At 42.3% G+C, this 18815-nt stretch overlaps 1 protein-coding gene across 3 annotated transcripts in view; it reads left to right on the forward strand.

The window, feature by feature from the left end:
* The first annotated feature begins 6363 nt into the window (after positions 1-6363).
* LOC139408777 (PDZ and LIM domain protein 5-like) overlaps positions 6364-18815 on the forward strand; it is a 69817-nt gene continuing 57365 nt past the window's right edge. For all 3 annotated transcript variants that reach the window (XM_071153088.1, XM_071153089.1, XM_071153090.1), the window contains exons 1-2: positions 6364-6511; positions 17098-17203. In XM_071153088.1, coding sequence (XP_071009189.1) covers positions 17105-17203 — 99 coding nt within the window. In that variant the 5' untranslated portion in view covers positions 6364-6511; positions 17098-17104. The remainder of the gene's footprint in view (positions 6512-17097; positions 17204-18815) is intronic.

An 18815-nucleotide genomic window follows, 5' to 3' on the forward strand; every position in this document is an offset into this window, starting at 1 on the left:
TCCAAAATATAGGTGTTTCAGCCTAGCTCAGTGCTTTCTGTGGTGGTGGTGGGGCAAGCCAGCACTGGTTCAGTGTTCTGTCACACCTGGGGACACTACGTCCCCGCCAAGTCTAAGGGTAGAGCTCTAAAATTCTAACCCCTTGGGTGCTGCCATATAGTTACATTCGAAGTGCCCATCCAAGAAGGCTCAATGTCATTGGCCACAGATGAAATTACGTCAAATCACATATCTACAGTAGCTTTGATTGGACTGATCATGTCAACATCATGTCAACATCATACCTTCAAAATCTTAGCTAGCAGTCATCCTCATGAATCAAGTTGACAATCTATTGGCAAATCCTTTTTAATCCTTGTCAAATGAAGATAAATTATAGATTTCGGTCATTGAACGTAAACATTGCACAACAAGTTGGAAATGGAAAATTCAAGAATGAGTGGTTTGGAAGGAATTCCGGATGGCAGGAAGGCCTGGGGTGGTTGGGCAGGAGTTGCTAAATCTAGCTTGGTGTCTTTTAACTGTCCCCAAAGTGTCAACCAGCCTCGATATATATTCACAGATGTAAACTTTTCCGCTGTGATCTATGTCTAGCATCACATTGACTGGAAGAACATCCACCTGGATTCGATCTTATGTAGCAAAATTTGAAATTGTGTTTTTTACATTGGATATAAGTAGAGACTCAGAGCTACAAAATGGTATATAATACACTGCATTTTTTCGGAACAATGGGAAAGTAATTCTGCTTTGAAAGTTGATCAACTTGTAAACTCAGTTTTGAGAAAATGTCCTTTGAATGTTTTGGTATCTAGTGAAAAGCTATTTTTTTGTCTACACCCATTCAGCATCGTCCACACCATCTTAAGCATTAGCCCCACCCATCTCGTTTCGCTCTCGAAGCATTCATAGTGCACATTTGACGCTCTGGCCAATGATTTGTTTACCTCTGGATAACATGAAAACTGCCTAACCAGCTCTGCAGGCAACAATTTCATTACGCTTTTTTGCCGACGTTTACTGACACCGGCCATATTCAACACTTTAGTTTGAAATGAAATCACTTTCTGTCAAAATTAGAAACGTGTAATATCTGAAAATGTAGCTAGCTAATGCTAGACATCATCATGCATAATAGAAGCGTCTCCCTGTCACGGATGCCATGCCATGGTTGCCCTTAGTTTCAAGATATAATTCAGAGACAGGTGTTTTCTCCATCTCTTTAACTATGATACTCTAATTCCACTGATTTTAAAAGTCAATCCTCCAGAAAGTGGAGAGCAAAACTTATGCAGCTCCACTACACAATACATAATAAAAGCAGCGATCGACATGATTACCAACACAGACTGACCAACTCAAATAGACAGAAGCTCCTATATGGCAGACCAATCCAAACTCCTCTCTCTTCATGTCCAGCCCACTCATTATCTCAGCCAATCATGGCTAGTGGGAAGGTTGCAGGCTTTTTCTGTGGCTTAACCAACAAGGCTCGTAATTTAACAATTGTATTCGTATATACAGATGGCATACAAGTTTGTTATTAAGGCACATGAAAGTTTACATGTTCCAGAAGGCATTTCTGAAAGAAAAAAAAAACATTTTGATAAAAGATAATTTAAAAACGTTAAAATGGCTCTCCTGTGAAATTGTAACTTACGCCTAGTTTCCTGAAACAGGTCACAATTTCCTGACCAAACAGCAATTTGTATAGGGAAAACCAAGTACTTGCAAGAACACTACTGCGATAGACCATCATGACATATGGTAGAAGAAAGTCCAAGTTCAACTGATTTTCATCTACAAAAAGGGACAGCATAGACAAAAGTTGCCATTAAAGAGCTCGACCAACCCATCTGACTGGGGATGATACACAGAGGTTCGACCCTGCAAATGTCTTTGAAAAGATTGGATTCACAATTGCTTCCCTGATCTGAGTGAAATCCACTCCTCTGCCAAAACCTTGGTGATGGAGTAGGCTTAATTTCCGCATCTTCTTGTTGGGCCTGTACCAAGTCACCCCCGGCCCTGCTTCCTGTTCTAGGCCTGCCAGCTGGTTGACATGTCTCAATGCATGAATCACAGGGCACTGATCAGAGTGGGGGCTTGATGCAACATGGCAGAGAATACAGGCGTCTGCATTCACATGCTGCTTTCTGAGGTGGTGCACAATCTTATACTGAAAATTTGCCAACTGTCTCACCCACCGAGCTAGCTGTACTTCTAAATCTTGAAAGTAGTGCAACCATCGTAGGGAGTTGTGGTTGGTACGCAAAATTAACTCTTTGCCTAAGAGGTCATTTTTCAAGTATTTTGTGAAAGTAACTTATTTTTGGTTATAGCATAATTGACTTCTTGCTTTGTCAGAGCTCGACTAGCATATGCTTCTACATGCTCCAATCCTCCCTCTTCTTGGGATAGTACAGCTCCTATTCCTTCATTGCTAGCATCAGTAACTCGGATCACTGTCTTGTGAGGATCTGGGTAGGACAAGACTGGTGGAGTAGGTAGACTAACTTTCAACTGAGTGAATGCCCACTGGCAGTTTTCCCCAATTGAAACAGTCATCCTTTCTCAGTAAGCTAGTGCAGTGGGCCAGATATTTCAGCCAACCCGCTAATGCTAAGAGGCCCCACAAAACTCCATACATATGTAAAGTTCTTAGGAATGGGCCTCCCCCTTACAGCTTCTACCTTGGCATGATCTACCATCCCGCCTTCAGCTGAGGTCATGTGGCCCAGATACTGTACTTGAGAGGAAAAGAGATTGCACTTGGAGGGTTTGACCTTGAGATTGGCCTGGCGCAGCTTGGAAATAACTGCATCCAGACAGAGATGTTCTTGTAGGTATGACAGAACACAATAATATCATCCAAATCAACTAAACAGGTGGTCCACTGTGAATCTGCTAGGACGTTGAATTCAAATAGGTCCTGTCTGGTACAACACTGCCAGTAGCCAGTGGTTAGGTTGAGGGTGGAGAACCAGCAAGCCTTGTTCAAACTGTCAAGAGCATTGTCAATTCTTAGGAGTGGGTAAGCATCTTTCTCAGTGACATCATTGAGTCTCTGGTAATCAGCACAGAGGCGTCAAGTTCCATCGCTTTTTTTAACCAGAACGACAGGGGCTGCCCAAGAGCTACCTGAGGGGCGGATGATGCCATGATATAGCATTAGGTCAATGTAGTCTGCGGCTTCCTGTTGCAGTTGGAGGGGGATCCTGCGCCGGCCATTTGAATGAGTTTTGCGTTACCTTTATCTGTCTGAGGGCGCGTTCCGCCCTATATCCGTATCTCCTGCACTAAAAACAGAAGTGTGCAAATGGAGCAGTTCACGAATGGAATGAAGCTCGGTGGGTTCAAAACCTCTCTCTTCTTTGGGCCTCCCGAGTGGTGCAGCGGTCTAAGGCACTGCATCACAGTGCTAGAGGCGTCCCTATAGACTCGGGTTCGATCCCGGGCTGTATTACAACCGGCCGTGATTGGGAGTCCCATAGGGCGGCGCACAATTGGCCCAGAGTCGTCTGGAATAGGGAGGGTTTGGCCGGGGGCTCTTCGTGCTCTAGCGACTCCTTGTGGCGGGATGAGCCCCTGCAGGGTGACCTCGGTTGTCAGGTGAACAGTGTTTCCTCTGATACATTGGTGTGGCTGGGTTCTGGGTTAAGCAGGCGGGTGTTAAGAAGCGTGGTTTGCAGGGTCATGTTTCGGAGGACGCATGACTCGACCGTTGGGGAGTTGCAGCGATGAAACAAGATTGAAATTGGGGAGAAAAAGGGGGTAAAATACAAAAATACACTCAAAAAACTCTCTCTTCCAAACCCAATTACGCCACAAGGGTATTTACAGACCAGGGCAAGTACATGCTCTCTTCACTCTGCTTTTCGTAGTCTACCACTTCACTGTCTACCTCCACCTGATTGAACAGAGTGCCAATGTTCATGCCCCATTTTAGATTTTGGTCTTCATCAGTCACATTAATTACACGCATTGGCATAAACCCCTGATCATCTGTACTCATGACGAGAGCCACCAGGACATCGCAATGGTTGGGCAGATAGGAAGAGGGTTCCAGCATACCTTTGGTATACTTGTTGGGAAGACCCACGCCTGGGATAATGACTTCACTGCGGGGTGAGACAACTGTATCAGTTTGGCTCCCGAGTGGCGCAGTGGTCTAAGGCACTGCTTTTCAGTGCAAGAAGCATCACTACAGTCCCTGGTTCAAATCCAGGCTGTATCACATACAGCCGTGATTGGGAGTCTCATTTAGTATGATATGTTATGTTTGGTACGGCTAAATAAGACAGATGGTTAATTAAGGCAAAATGAAAGTAGGGTGGTTGGTTGGGGTAGATGTATAACTTGAACGTCTATCAACCCAAAGGTTGTGTACTCGAATCTCATCACAGACAATTTTAGCTAACCATTCCCCTAACGTAACCCTTTTAGCCAACCCTAACCCTTCCCTTAACCTAACTCCTAAACATAACCCTAACCCCTAGCCTAGCTAACGTTAGCAACCTAGCTGGAATTCTTAACATATTATACGTTTTGGAATTCGTAACATATCATCGAAATGGGTGATGGACATCCACAAATTAATACCATATGAAACGTAACCTCATTATACTAAATGGAGTGTCTTAGATTTACATACAGAATAATACGAAATGCTCTGAGACCAGGTTCTTAATTCGCATGTCCAAGAACACAATACAACATGCAACTGCTCTGTTCCTAAAAACTGGGGAGATGGCTTGCACTCCTAGCAACCCCACTATCTACTCTGGTTCCCCAAATTCCCCCTCACTACCTGTCTTTCGCTGGCTGCCAGATCACACCCATTGTTCATTGCATTTTGTTTCACCAGAAGTACATTCGTTTCCAATGGAACGCTGCGTTGGCCTTGCAGTATTGTGTTGCAGAGGCAGTTGCATTGCGTTCTGTGTGGTGGATAACGCCTTGATCACACCGATAGTGCTCTGCGCAAAATAGGACGTAGCATCATCTGTATATGTGTGCAACAACAGTTCAATATTCTCCCTCTGCTACCATGTCTGTCAAGCCTCGACTCATACAGTTTGACGCGCATGTTTGATACATCCAATGTTTGCACCACACAGAACACACTGCAACTGCTTCTGCAAAAAAGCAAACGCAGCATTTTATTGTCAATGAATGTACTTCTGGTGTACCAAAATGCAAAACACCGTAGGTGTGATCGGGGCATAAATTGGATTCATCGAATGTTCGCATCAAACTGTACGCCCTTTGACGGCTTGACAGAAATGGTAGCAGAAGGTGAAAGTTGAACTTTTGTTGCACACATATCCAGATGATGCTCTGTACCATTTTTGCGCAAAAACACTGTCGGTGTGATCGAGGCATAAAGGAAATGCAAACTACAAGACCAACGTCGACCGTCAAGGTACAGCTCCCCTGCGCTCTCAGCTCTGCTTTATTTCAGTTGCTCATTCCCGGGCAGCAGCAGGCACAGGTGCGAGCAATTAGTTCATGATTTAGTGACGTCCTCCCTTACAAGCTGTCTCACAGCTTCACCACAGTATCATCATTATGACCACTCAAACTAATGAGTACCAATTAACACATTTATTTTGAATAATGATAGTACCGTCACAATACACCAGCAGTCAACTTGACCACCAACTTCCCTTCTGTCCAGACCACCCAAATAACCACCTTTATTAGATTAAGCCGTCACTGACAGGGGACATTGTAGTTTGCAATTCAATCAATTATTGCCCTTCTCTCAAATTGTAGCCAACCCTCGTGTCTTGAACCCCTCTTCCCCGATCCTTTCACTTCCCTGTTCCCTTTCTTTTCCTATCTTCCCTTATTTGATTTATTTAACAAACATAAACACTCCCTTTCTCTTTGACTCTCATCCACCCGAGGAAAAGCCTATTCATTCTGTTCATCAAGACACATCCATACATAATTCAAATGAAACCACATTGAAATGAATACAACTGGATATTTTATGTTTAGTCGATAACAATACACTTTATTATTAAATTCGATATGATATTCTGATCCAATGACCTTTGACCAAGGACCTTTGGTCGATGACCTTTTTGATCATTGACATTTTACATGACCCTTTATGTAGTATGATTGCTAGTAGGGTTATAGATGATTTGTGAAACATATCTATCTATAGGCTAGGCATAGGCAGGCAGTCATTGAATTGTCTATACGTTTTTCTTCCTTTACAATTGTACAGATATTCTTAACAAGTGGGTACAAATGTAACCATCTTGCAAGTAAAATGTACCAATTTGATTTTAACACTCTGGAACATTGTCGCGCTTACTGAAGTAACCGGGATTGCCCGCCTACCGTGGTATGGGCCAGTCAGATGAGATAGGGCGATGCGGAAGTCATAGTTCCGTTCACTTCAGTTCAGTCTGAAACTCGTGGTAGCGGCAGAACGGTCACACGCTTTCACACCTCAACACCTCGACCAAACCGGCTTTGCCTCATCCACGAAAAGGTGAGCACAAAACATACAGAGGGGGACCGACACATACATTGAAAGGGAAAACTATTCGAAATAGATGGATAGGCAATTGTTAGGCTACTTTTATTTTTGTTTAAAGGAGATACGAGCTAGTGTGCGTAGTCACACCCACCCACAAAACAATAGTGGTGGAGGATACTGTAGCCAAGTTTTTATTATATATTCATAAAAAGCTTTGTTTGAAGTATTGTTTCGTTTTATAGACAATTTTAAAGGTTGATATAACATGTTATAGTTATTGAGACATTGGTGGCACAAATACACTCACTGTCCTACAAAGAGAGGAAGAGATTTGAATGTGAATTTACTGTAGCCTAATACTTGGTGTACTATTATGTAGCCAAGTACAGCAATGTAGCCTAATACTTGGCAAGGAAAGGGAACATGTTGAGATCTGTGTGAAAAATTGTGAAAGGTATTTATTTCCTTTGCATTGTACCAGAATAGGGTGTGTAAGACAGGCATGCATTGACATGAAGTTAACTTTGTTCAATATTACACTGAGCATAGTGTGCTTTGGGTACTACCAAGGCTCAGTTAAAACAAAAAAAACGTCATGTGTCTCTAGTCCAGTTTGCGTGACTGCTCTGTTGACATGAACTATAATTACAGGAGCTATTTTTAAATGTCTAATCAGTGAAGGTCAGAACATAGTGGGAGTTTTTTAAATTATTTTTTACATCAGGTGACCGGTGTACAGAGTAGACACATTTGTAACAATCGACAGGTATGTGTTTTTGTCATGAGCATTTCTAAACAGCCTTATGCTGGACAGAGGTTAAGCTGCTGTGGAGTTAGTTTAGAGGGAGTCTGTGTCTTGTACGGCTAACGTTTGTTTTGGACAAACTAAATAATCTACTTCTGTTTGCTAAGTGCCGACCGGCATTTCTGAGTGGATAGTGGCTTGTTTTTCATCACCCGAGGAAAACCTCATGTCCTGAAACCGTAGAAATTATCACAGGAACTTCTGAAGTTATGATGACAGTTTAGTGTGGCGTACTTAGAAAATAATCAATGCATCAACTGTGCAAACTGAACTGCAGACCTTGACCTATACTCAGATGTGCAGTGTGAAAGATTTGATCCTTGACCCACTATTGATTTGCACATTTGGAGAGGTTAGGAAGGAAGTCTGAGTTAAAGGTCACTCCCCATTGTTTCTGTTGTTTTGCTTCCTTAGTAAAGTGGCATATAATTAGTAGCCACCCAATTTGTTGTACTCTGAAAACATGGTTAGTGCCAGATTGTCCTCTTGGTGAACTCTAGGTTGGTGCTGTTGGGCTTGTAATTTCCCCTGAGCCCTGGACATAGTTAGCTCACCTCAGCCCTGGGTCACTTTGGAGAACGGAGAAGGGTGCCTATAATGAGTACATCAGTACGCGTGTGTCTGAGGCTGGAGGGGCGTGTGTCCTGTTGTTCTCCAGGTGTGTGACCCCCCCTCCCTCCCCCTCCCTCCCCTCCCCCCTCCCTCCCCTCCTTCTGTCCCACTGCTCTCCCCTCCTGGCTGCCAGTGATTCACCACTACCTGTGTTAGAGTCTGCCACACCTGCTCCAGGTGTGATCAGTCAGCCACATAACCAGTGGGCAAGAAGTCTGACTGAGGTAGGAGAGGGGAGGGGTGTACGGTAGAGGTCAGGTGACATGCTGGAGCAGGTGGTGCTCTGACCCTCAGGGGTTCACCATTTACTCCCCAGGCCACAGTGTGGAGGTATGACTGACGGCATGACTTACAGCACTGAAACATCATGTTTTGGATGACAAGGCAGTATTACTCATGAACTCCTCCCCAGCAGAACATTTGTTATCTCCCTTTTCAACTGAAATGAGTGTCCCTGTTGGATACGGATAAAATGTATTGGCAATGTCTGTTTTAGAAGCTGTGGTGAATCATTGTGGTTCACATCATGCTCAACCTGTTATCTTCTATGGTGTTTACTGATGTCCCAGGAAACGGTGCTAAAAAAGCTAACATCTGTGCACGTTCCATAAGGAACCATGGGTGACAATACTTAGTCTTGAAGCAGAACCAAACCGACCTCACACTGACTTCATCTACAATAGTGGGTAGTCTCACCTGCATAATGGGGCTAATTGACTAACTGCTCTTGCAACAGTGTTATGGTCTATACACTCAATCAGTCTCATTGTGTTTTTGTGTCAACGTCTAACTTGTGTGATGGGAAGAGGTCATGTGTACACATTAACCTGCAACATGGTTTAAAGTGCACTAGATGTACACATGGGCATGTGTGGACCCGTACTCACAAAGCCCTTAGTCCAACCATTTGACAGCACTTTTTCCTTCACAGAGGTGTGTGTGTGGTAGAGAGATGCCTGAGGTCTCTCTTCACCAGTCAGAGTTTTGGCGATCTCCTTCAGAACCTCTTATTTATTCCTTCCTGGACATGAAATCTCTGAGTCTGGACTTCTGCTAGCTCACTCACTCCTGTGTCACGTCTCAACTCACAATGATTTAGTTGTTCAATAATTATACTTCTGCTTATTTTCAATGGAAAGGGAATGTAAAAATAGGCAGTGTCAAAACCAATGAAATTCAACAGCGCATGAAAGGCTCAACTGCACCATACATGCCATAATGTGTGTCTGACGATTGGTATTGTCCGTTCAGGTAAAGCAACATGGGGGTGAGTCTGAGTCAGTAGGACACACTGTTAGTCCTGTCTTGTACCCCCCCCCCCCCCCCCCTCAAAGTCCTACAGTATAGTACATTCTTGCCAGGTGGTTGACAAATGTGGCAGCACCAATCAGTCAAGCCCTCGGGGCTCCAGTGAAAGGCTCAGTCACTGGGTAGTGGTGTTGGATTGAGTTCCAACGTGTCCCTGGCCTTCCAGGGTGTGTCTCTGGCTCTGTCTGTTACTGCTGCTCTCTCCGCAACAGGCAGTGGCACCAGCCCAAGCACCAGCCTACAGTACTAAGCCCTATAGAGAGATCAGTCTGAAGATCTGACAGCATTTACACGGTTTTACACTGGGGATTCACTAGTTGATGGATATCGCTGGTAATCACAGTACAATACCTTAATCACCTCAGTTTAGCTTAAAATTCAGAGATGAGCTAGTGGGTAGGAAGGTGCTTTCTAGAACCTAAAAGGTTTCTTTGGCTGTCAAAATAAGATAACCCTTTGAAGAACCCTTTTTGGTTCCAGGTAGAACCCTCTGTGGAAAGGGTTCTACATGGAACCAAAAAGGGGAAGAACTGTTTTGGAACCCTTTTTTTCCCTAAGAGTGTATGAAACACTTAATAGAAAAAAATATATATATTTTTTTAAGAACACCTAATTGGCCTATCAGTTGAAACATGTTAGAGACCTGGCGCTGTCAATTTTTATAACGAAGGGCATGAATTAAGCAATATCTTCCTCTAGATTGTTTCTCTTTTTCTTTCATATCTCTTACTGAGTTTGTATGTTTACGGGTGGTCTGTCCTCACCATCTGTGTCTGGCCCTCTCGTCCCAGCTTACAATTAGCTCATTCTGCCCCCTCCTCTCTCCTGTAACTATTCCCCAGGTCGTTGCTGTAAATGAGAACGTGTTCTCAGTCAATTTACCTGGTAAAATAACGCTTTTTACAAAAATATGTAACTTCCTGGGTGTGTCGTAGCCTGTTGTGTCAGTGAGGTGTGATGCTGCTGGCATGACTCCATATCTCTGTCCTGATCACTTTCACAAAGGACAGTTTTGATACAGGATATGGTAAGATTTGCCACAGAAATCTGAGATGTGACGTAAAAGTCATTATTATTGTGCGGAAAGATGATAAAAAAAATAAAAAAAAGTAGATTGGGCCTTAACATAGTGGGGAAAGTTTTAGATGATATCTTATCAGGAGCCAATAGTCTTCCCCTCCACCCCCTGCCCTGGACCATGTTAAAGTAGGACAGTGTTAACAACTCAGTAGTGTGTTCAGTGAAGGGAGACTTTCTCAGTTCAAAGTGTTGTTTCAGTTCACTACAAACACAGCTGGATCCTCTCTCTTTTGCTTTTACATGGGTATAGTTTTTTGGCCTACCTCACAGTCCTCGCTGGTCTCGTGCCCTATGACCTATGTACCTCTCCTCTCCTGCCAGTGGCCTGCTCCTGTAGAGAGCTGGATCAAGAAGTAATAATTAGCTCAGTTCTACTGTCTGGAACATTGAGTGCTGTGCTATAATCTAGTCCACCTGGGCCTGTTCCACACTAACAGTCGATGGAATACAAGAGGGTAGAGCCTACCAAGATGTTTTCTTGGGTCTGATTCAGATTTGTTTTTGGGGGGGGGTAAGCAAAACCTACCGATACTGATTTATACCTGCCGATGTACTGTTTTACAGTGGGTAAATTACAAAGTGTCATTTTCCCACACTGAATTCTCGTAAATTGCCATCCAAAAGAGCAGTTGTTAAAAGGATAATATCGGCAAACTGATATTTCGTTTGGGCTCTACAAGAGAGAGAACTTAGAGTTATTTAGCCATCTATCTAGCCAGGTTTTGAGATGACATTGGTAGAATGACAAACAGTGGAAATTTATTCGATATAAGCTAGAATTGATCGTGGCTAGTTTTGGGGTTCCTCAGTAAACTGCTAGTCTGTAATCTATTGTTGAGGAGGAACGTTTGTTTGGGTTATGCTGGATCTACATAGCACTCCACTCCACTTATCAGCAGTAGCCTTCCCAACTCAACTCCCACTCTTTAAATACTTGACTGCACACTACACTCCGTGTAAGCTGATGTACACGGTGGCACACGCACACAAAGCTGAAATAGGCACAGCACTGTTGTGGGACGGTCCGTTTTCACCCGCTAATGATATTTCAGTTGTGGATTGATTTGTTCTTTGTGACCTCAGTAGGGAAGACACTTTTGTGAAATAAAATAAATCGGCTCTCATTTAATTTATTGTTGCTTTGAAGGTTATGTTGACACGAAAGGTTTTTTTTTCTGGGTCTGTTTTGTTCTTATACTGAACAAAAATATAAATGCAACATGCAAGTTAGTTCATGTAGGCCTAATCTATGGATTTCACATGACTGGGTCAGGGCACAGCCATGGGAGGGCATAGGCCCACCCACTTGGGAGCCAGGTCCAGCCAATCAGAATGAGTTGTTCCCCACAAAGGATTTATTACAGGCAGAAATACTCCTCATTTTCATCAGTTGTCCGGGTGACATCCACGCAGTGAAGAATCTGGAAGTCCTGGGCTGCCGTGGTTACACGTTGTCTTCGATTGTGAGGCTGGTTGGATGTACTGATAAATTCTCTAAAGCGATGTTGGAGGCAGCTTATGGTAGAGAAATGAACATTAAATTCTCTGGCAACAGAGATATTTTTTTGTTTGTTCTGGAGCTGAACTGAATATACTTCAAGATTACTCAAATCCAATTACATTACTGTGTAGTTTATGTGGACATACTTGGTATACATATTCCAAAAGAAATAAATTCTCACTCCAATAAATTTGAAGAAAATGTTAGCAAAAATAGATAAGATCTTGCTACCATGGAAAAGACTACCTGTGTATTTGTGGAAAAATCGCCCTGATGAACTCTTTAGTCATATCAGTCTACCTATTTGCTTATGGTCTTGCCTACACCTAGTGACCTAAAGTCAATAATCTAAAACAAGCCATAGGAAGTTGGTTGCAATTTCTGTTAAATCCACCAGAAAAATACAGAACAAATAATACAACATATATTGTTTTTAAACTCAAATATACTAATTGATAAAAAAATATACACATTTTTCAATAAAATAAAAAAGGAGTTGTCACACATGCAGTTAAAATATATAGAAATGTCTGCTGTACCCAAAATTTCAACCTACTAATTGCAGCATTACCACAAAAGTGGAAGGGGGAAGAAAATTGTGAAAAATAAAGTGTACCAGTTTAATTTAAGCACCAAAAAATGGACAGCGGTGTTTTTTTAACCTTTTATTTAACTAGGTAAGTCAGTTCAGAACAAATTCTTATTTTCAATGATGGCCTAGGAACAGTGGGTAAACTGCCTTGTTCAGGGGCAGGACGACAGATTTGTACCTTGTCAGCCCGGGGATTCCATCTTGCAACCTTTCGGTTACTAGTCCAACGCTCTAACCACTAGGCTACCTGCCGTCCCAAATGCCATATGGGGCGGCAGGTAGACTGGCGGGTAGGAGTGTTGGGCCAGTAACCGAAAGGTTGCAAGATGGAATCCCCGGGCTGACAAGGTACAAATCTGTCGTCTTGCCCTGAACAAGGCAGTTATTTGGGGAGTTTCTCCCTTTTTTCTCTGCAGATCCTCTCAAGCTCTGTCAGGTGGATGGGGAGTGTTGCTGCACATCTATTTTCAAGTCTCTCCAGAGATGTTTGATCGGGTTCAAGTCCGGGCACTGGCTGGGCCACTCAAGGACATTCAGAGAATTGCCCCGAAGCCACTCCTGCGTTGTCTTGGCTGTGTGCTTATGGTTGTTGTCTTGTTGGAAGGTGAACCTTCACCCCAATCTGAGGTTTTCATCAAGGATTTCTCTATACTTTGCTCTGTTTGTCTTTGCCTCGATCCTGACTAGTCTCCCTGTCTATGGCGCTAAAAAACATCCCCACAGCATGATGCTGCCACCACCATGCTTCACTGTAGGGATGGTGCCAGGTTTCCTACAGACGTGACGCTTGGCATTCAGGCCAAATAGTTCAATGTAGGTTTCATCAGACCAGAGAATCTTGTTTTTCGTGGTCAGAGTCCTTTAGGTGCCTTTTGGCAAACTTCAAGTAGGCTGTCGTGCTTTTTACTGAGGAGTGGCTTCTGTCTGGCCAGCCTACTATAAAAGCCTGATTGGTGGGGTGCTGCAGAGATGGTTGTCTTTCTGGAAGTTTCTCCCATCTACACAGAGGAACTTTAGAGCTCTGTCAGAGTGACCATCAGGTTCTTGGTCACCTCTCTGACCAAGGCCCTTCTCCCCCTATTGCTCAGTTTGGCCAGGCGTCCAGCTCTAGGAAAAGTCTTGGTGGTTCCAAACATCTTCAATTTAAGAATGATGGAGGCCACTGTGTTCTTGGGGACCTTCAATGCTGTAGACATTTTTTTTGGTACTCTTTCCCCAGATCTGTGCCTCGACACAATCCTGTCTTGGAGCTCTACGGACAATTCCCTCAACCTAATGGTTTGGTTTTTTGCTCTGACATGCACTGTCAACTGTGGGACCTTGTATAGACAGACATGTGCCTTTCCAAATCATGTCCAAGCAATTGAATTTAGCACAGGTGGACTCCCAAGTCATAGAAACATCTTAAGGATGATCAATGGAAACAGGATGCACCCGAGCTCAATTTTGAGTCTCATAGCAAAGGGTATGAATACTTATGTAAATACGATTTTTCTGTGTTTTAGGTTTAATGAATTAGCAAAAATGTTTTAACCTGTTTTCACTGTCATTGTGTGTAATTTATTTTAGAATAAGGCTGTAATGTAACAAAATGTAGAAAAAGTCAAGGGGTCTGAATATTTTCCAAAGGCACTAACTCATAAAATGTATATAGTTTGTATAAGCTGGAAGTAGAAGCCTAAGTGTTCATTAGTTTACTCCAATTATGAGAGGGGTGGTATGGTTAGTGGAAAATATTAAACTAAAATATATTTTAAAAGGTGTGTGTGTGTGTGTGTGTGTGTGCGTACACAAAATATATGGGGGATTGGAAAGGATACATATAATTATGGAAGTTCCAGTCTGCAATATTGAAGTTGGTCTACCCCACCAAAAAAAAACAAATACAAACAAGAAAGGACCACAAAAAAAAATCTAAACTGTGTAGAAATTATAATGGACGTACATTCATACAGTCTTGACGGTGTCCAGCTCCAGAATTTTTTTTTTTTTTGCAAACTGACGGCAAGGAAATATAAAATTAATTCTGTGCTTCCCTCCGGACCTCATTGAAGACCGACTGCAGCCCCCGGGGCAAATTTAGTTTGACACCCCTGGTATAAAACGTGCTGGTCCATCTTTTCTCGAACAAAAATAAAACTTGAATGTGTCTGTCTCTCATAGAGGAAAATATGCTTCACTTCTCTGAATAGCGGTGTTGATTCTGGTTAAGCTGCAGCGTCAAGACTCAAGACCCATGTCCAAACGTTCATATCCACTGTCTCTGCAGATGGTTCGAAAGAAGAGGGTTAAAATGTCAACCCCTGTGTAGATCAGATTTATATCACCATGTGTTATCGTTAAGTACAAATGTAACTGACTAATAACAAGACTGTAATAAAGTAAGCCCTAACTTGTAGCCCATCTGGCTTCCATGGAAACGGCTGAGTCAAGCATTGCGGGACACTGCAGGTATTTGGAGCTTGACAATCTTTTGTCTTATAGTAAGTACTCTTATTCGGTGACCCACTGAACAGCTGAGACTTGTGGGTTTGCTGACATTTTATGTTTTTCATTCAATATTAAGATGTGACCATATTTCTCTATTGAGATTTATGTCAAATGTATGTGATTTGCTTATTTTTTTACATGTTATAAAAGTACATACTCATAGTTATGCTGCTTTAAAAGTTGATACAATTGTTATCCCACTCAAAAAACAAATAGGATAAAATGCCCTATGAAAGATTTTGAGATTTTCACACTAGGGAGACAGCCCTCTTTGTTTATGCCCATTCAGCATCGTTCACACCCTCAAGCTATATCCCCAACCCATCCATGTGAGTAAGCATGGCATTGTCCTCCAGAAAGCAGTCTCTACTTAAACCCAGCTAAATACATGGCAGCAATGTTTGTGAGTTGCATCCACACTTGTTCAGTTGTGCATAGCTATACTGTATCTTTCCAAATATCCGGGGTAGAGGTCGACCGAGTATGATTTTTCAACGCCGATACCGATTTATTGGAGGACCAAAAAAGCCGATACCGATTAATCGGTCGATTTTTATTTAATCTATTTATTTGTAATAATGACAAAATGACAACAATACTGAATTAACACTTATTTTAACTTAATATAATACATCAATAAAATCTATTTAGCCTCAAGTAAATGATGAAACATGTTCAATTTGGTTTAAAAACAAAGTGTTGGAGAAGAAAGTAAAAGTGCAATATGTGCTATGTAAGAAAGCTAACGTTTCAGTTCATTGCTCAGAACATGAGAACATATGAAAGCTGGTGGTTCCTTTTAACATGAGTCTTTAATATTCCCAGGTAAGAAGTTTTAGGTTGTAGGAATTATAGGACTATTTCCCTCTATACCATTTGTATTTCATTAACCTTTGACTATTAGATGTTCTTATAGGCACTTTAGTATTGCCAGTGTAACAGTATAGCTTCTGTCCCTCTCCTCGCGCCTCCCTGGGCTCGAACCAGCAACACAACGACAACAGCCACAATCAAGCAGCGTTACCCATGCAGAGCAAGGGGAACAACTACTAGAAGGCTCAGAGCGAGTGATGTTTGAAACACTATTAGCGCGCGCTAACTAGCTAGCCATTTCACTTCGGTTACATCAGCCTCATCTTGGGAGTTGATAGGCTTGAAGTCATAAACAGCGCAATGTTTGACGCAAAACGCACGGAAGTGCTGTTTGAATGAATGTTTACGCACCTGCTTCTGCCTACCACCGCTCAGTCAGATACTGAGATACTTGTATGCTCAGTTAGATTATATGCAACACAGGACACGCTAGATAATATCTAGTAATATCATCAACCATGTGTAGTTAACTAGTGATTATGATTGTTTTTTATAAGATAAGTTTAATGCTAGCTAACAACTTACCTTGGCTTACTGCATTCGCGTAACAGGCAGTCTCCTTGTGGAGTGCAACGAGAGAGAGGCATGTCGTTATTGCATTGGACTAGTTAAATGTAAGGTTGCAAGATTGGATCCCCCGAGCTGATAAGGTGAAAATCTGTCGTTCTGCCCCTGAACGAGGCAGTTAACCCACCGTTCCTAGGCCGTCATTGAAAATAAGAATGTGTTCTTAGCTGACTTGCCTAGTTAAAGGTATACAAATTAAATAAAAACAATCGGCGCCCAGAAATACCGATTTCCGATTATGAAAACTTGAAATCTGCCCTAAATAATCGGCCATTCCGATTAATCGGTCGACCTCTAATCCGGGGTAGCAAAGATCTACTTTATATACTGACTAGGGAAAATCTCATTCTGTTATTATAGAAGCCTGTGACATGAGTCCTGTTTGGTATGTCACCTCATGTCCAACCAAATCCATTATCTCAGCCAATCATGACTGGCCAGGAAGAATCCTGTCTTTCTCCCTGTATAGCTGTGCTTTCTCCACTTGGCTAAACTCATAATAAAAATGTGTGTATATTTACAGATCCCATACATGTTTAATTAAGGCACATGAAAGTTCACATGTTCAAGAAGGCATTGAAAAAAATAATACATATTAAAAATATATATTTAAATGGCCCTACTGTGGCGCAGGAACTAGCGTCAAACGCCTCAGATCCTGTAACCAATCACACATTGCAGATGTGGAGTGCTGTGTCTTCTGTATAACCCATAAAGGTCCTGATTTTATTCATGTTTTGTCTGCTTTTTTTGTGTGTTTGTTTCTGCAGGAGAATCATGAGCAGCAACTACAGTGTCTCCCTGGTTGGCCCCGCCCCCTGGGGCTTCAGACTGCAGGGAGGAAAGGACTTCTGTCTGCCCCTCACTATCTCACGGGTGAGTCTCATGTTTTATTTATATTTTGTTGGGGGGGGGTGACAGAACGTGTGTGTATACCCGTTCAGTGTGAGCTTGTGCAGAGCTCTATATTTAAAAAATAAATAATTGAGGTCACTTAGACATTTCCTTGTTTTTGTCCATTAAATTGATCAGAAATACATTGTAGACATTGTTAATATTGTAAATGATTATTGTAACTGGAATTGGCAGATTTTTTTATGGAATATCTACATAGGCATACAGAGGCCCATTATTGGCAACCATCACTCCTGTGTTCCAATGGCACAGTGGATTAGCTAATCCAAGTTTATAATTTAAAAGGCTAAAGTGCCTTGCGAAAGTATTCGGCCCCCTTGAACTTTGCGACCTTTTGCCACATTTCAGGCTTCAAACATAAAGATATAAAACTGTATTTTTTTGTGAAGAATCAACAACAAGTGGGACACAATCATGAAGTGGAACGACATTTATTGGATATTTCAAACTTTTTTAACAAATCAAAAACTGAAAAATTGGGCGTGCAAAATTATTCTATAAATTATAGAAAGGAAAAGGGATGGCTTTTTCAGAAGATCAATGATCGCATAAATAAATGAATGACCAATCTCTTGCATGTCATCACATACCTGACCTTTTTTAAAGAGACAGTGTACACTTTATGTAATGCATCTTAATTGGAAAAGTGTGTTTATGCAATGTAGAAACTTAATGTTCCACAAATGTCATTTCAATGAAAGGTATTCATCTCAATGTTAGCTTTTATAATAAAGTAATGCATTAAGTTTTACATATTAGTTTTTAGGGCACAGAATTCATATAGGCCCAATATAGGCTGTAAAAATCTTATTTCCTGGTGCTCCTAACTTTAAGTTGGGAGCACCAGCACTACCATTTATTTATTTATTTTTTCAATTTAGAGCCCTGCACAAGCTCACACTCAGACAGGTGTCCTCTCAGCCACGACACTCACCTCACAGGAATGGCATTAATGCTCACTATGCCATCTGGCTCCAGAGTGATGAAAGAGCCTGTGCCTTAGATCCAGTATGTGCCACTCACTGCTGCTTTCAACCACACAACCTCTCTTCTGACGGCTTTAACTTCTGACATTTTAATGGCCTCTGTAAATCTCCCTCTGTCTCTATCTTTGTGCCTCATGCCATTTTTATCTGACATATCCAAATAGCAACCATTGTATTCACATATTTCTAGAACTTTCCACAATTTCTGTGAAGAGTATAGACTTTGCTCTACCAATCTGCATGCCATTTGATATTCTGTCAGTCAGTCTGAGATAGTGCTGGCTCTTACCTCTGTGTCTCTGGCTTTGACACAGTGGGGCCGTCTTCCTTGTCACAGAGCAATAGATGAATCTGTCTACGAATGCCAGAGACTCCTCTGAGTTCTCTGGAACCCTGCGGAGAAGCAGTGGTTGTGTAATATCTGTCTGGGGCACCGTACGTTAGGCTGATGTCTGGCACTGGGTTCTGCCGGGTCTGGCCTGGTCTGGGGCTCGGCTGAGGGGCCTAGGCTGATATCTGGGACAGGAGAGGATCCGTACGGTGGCAGGTAGTTTTTCATATCGTCATACTGTCCTTCTCTCATCACG

The sequence above is a fragment of the Oncorhynchus clarkii genome, chromosome 5, assembly GCF_045791955.1.
Source record: "Oncorhynchus clarkii lewisi isolate Uvic-CL-2024 chromosome 5, UVic_Ocla_1.0, whole genome shotgun sequence".
Taxonomy (NCBI): Eukaryota; Metazoa; Chordata; class Actinopteri; order Salmoniformes; family Salmonidae; genus Oncorhynchus; species Oncorhynchus clarkii.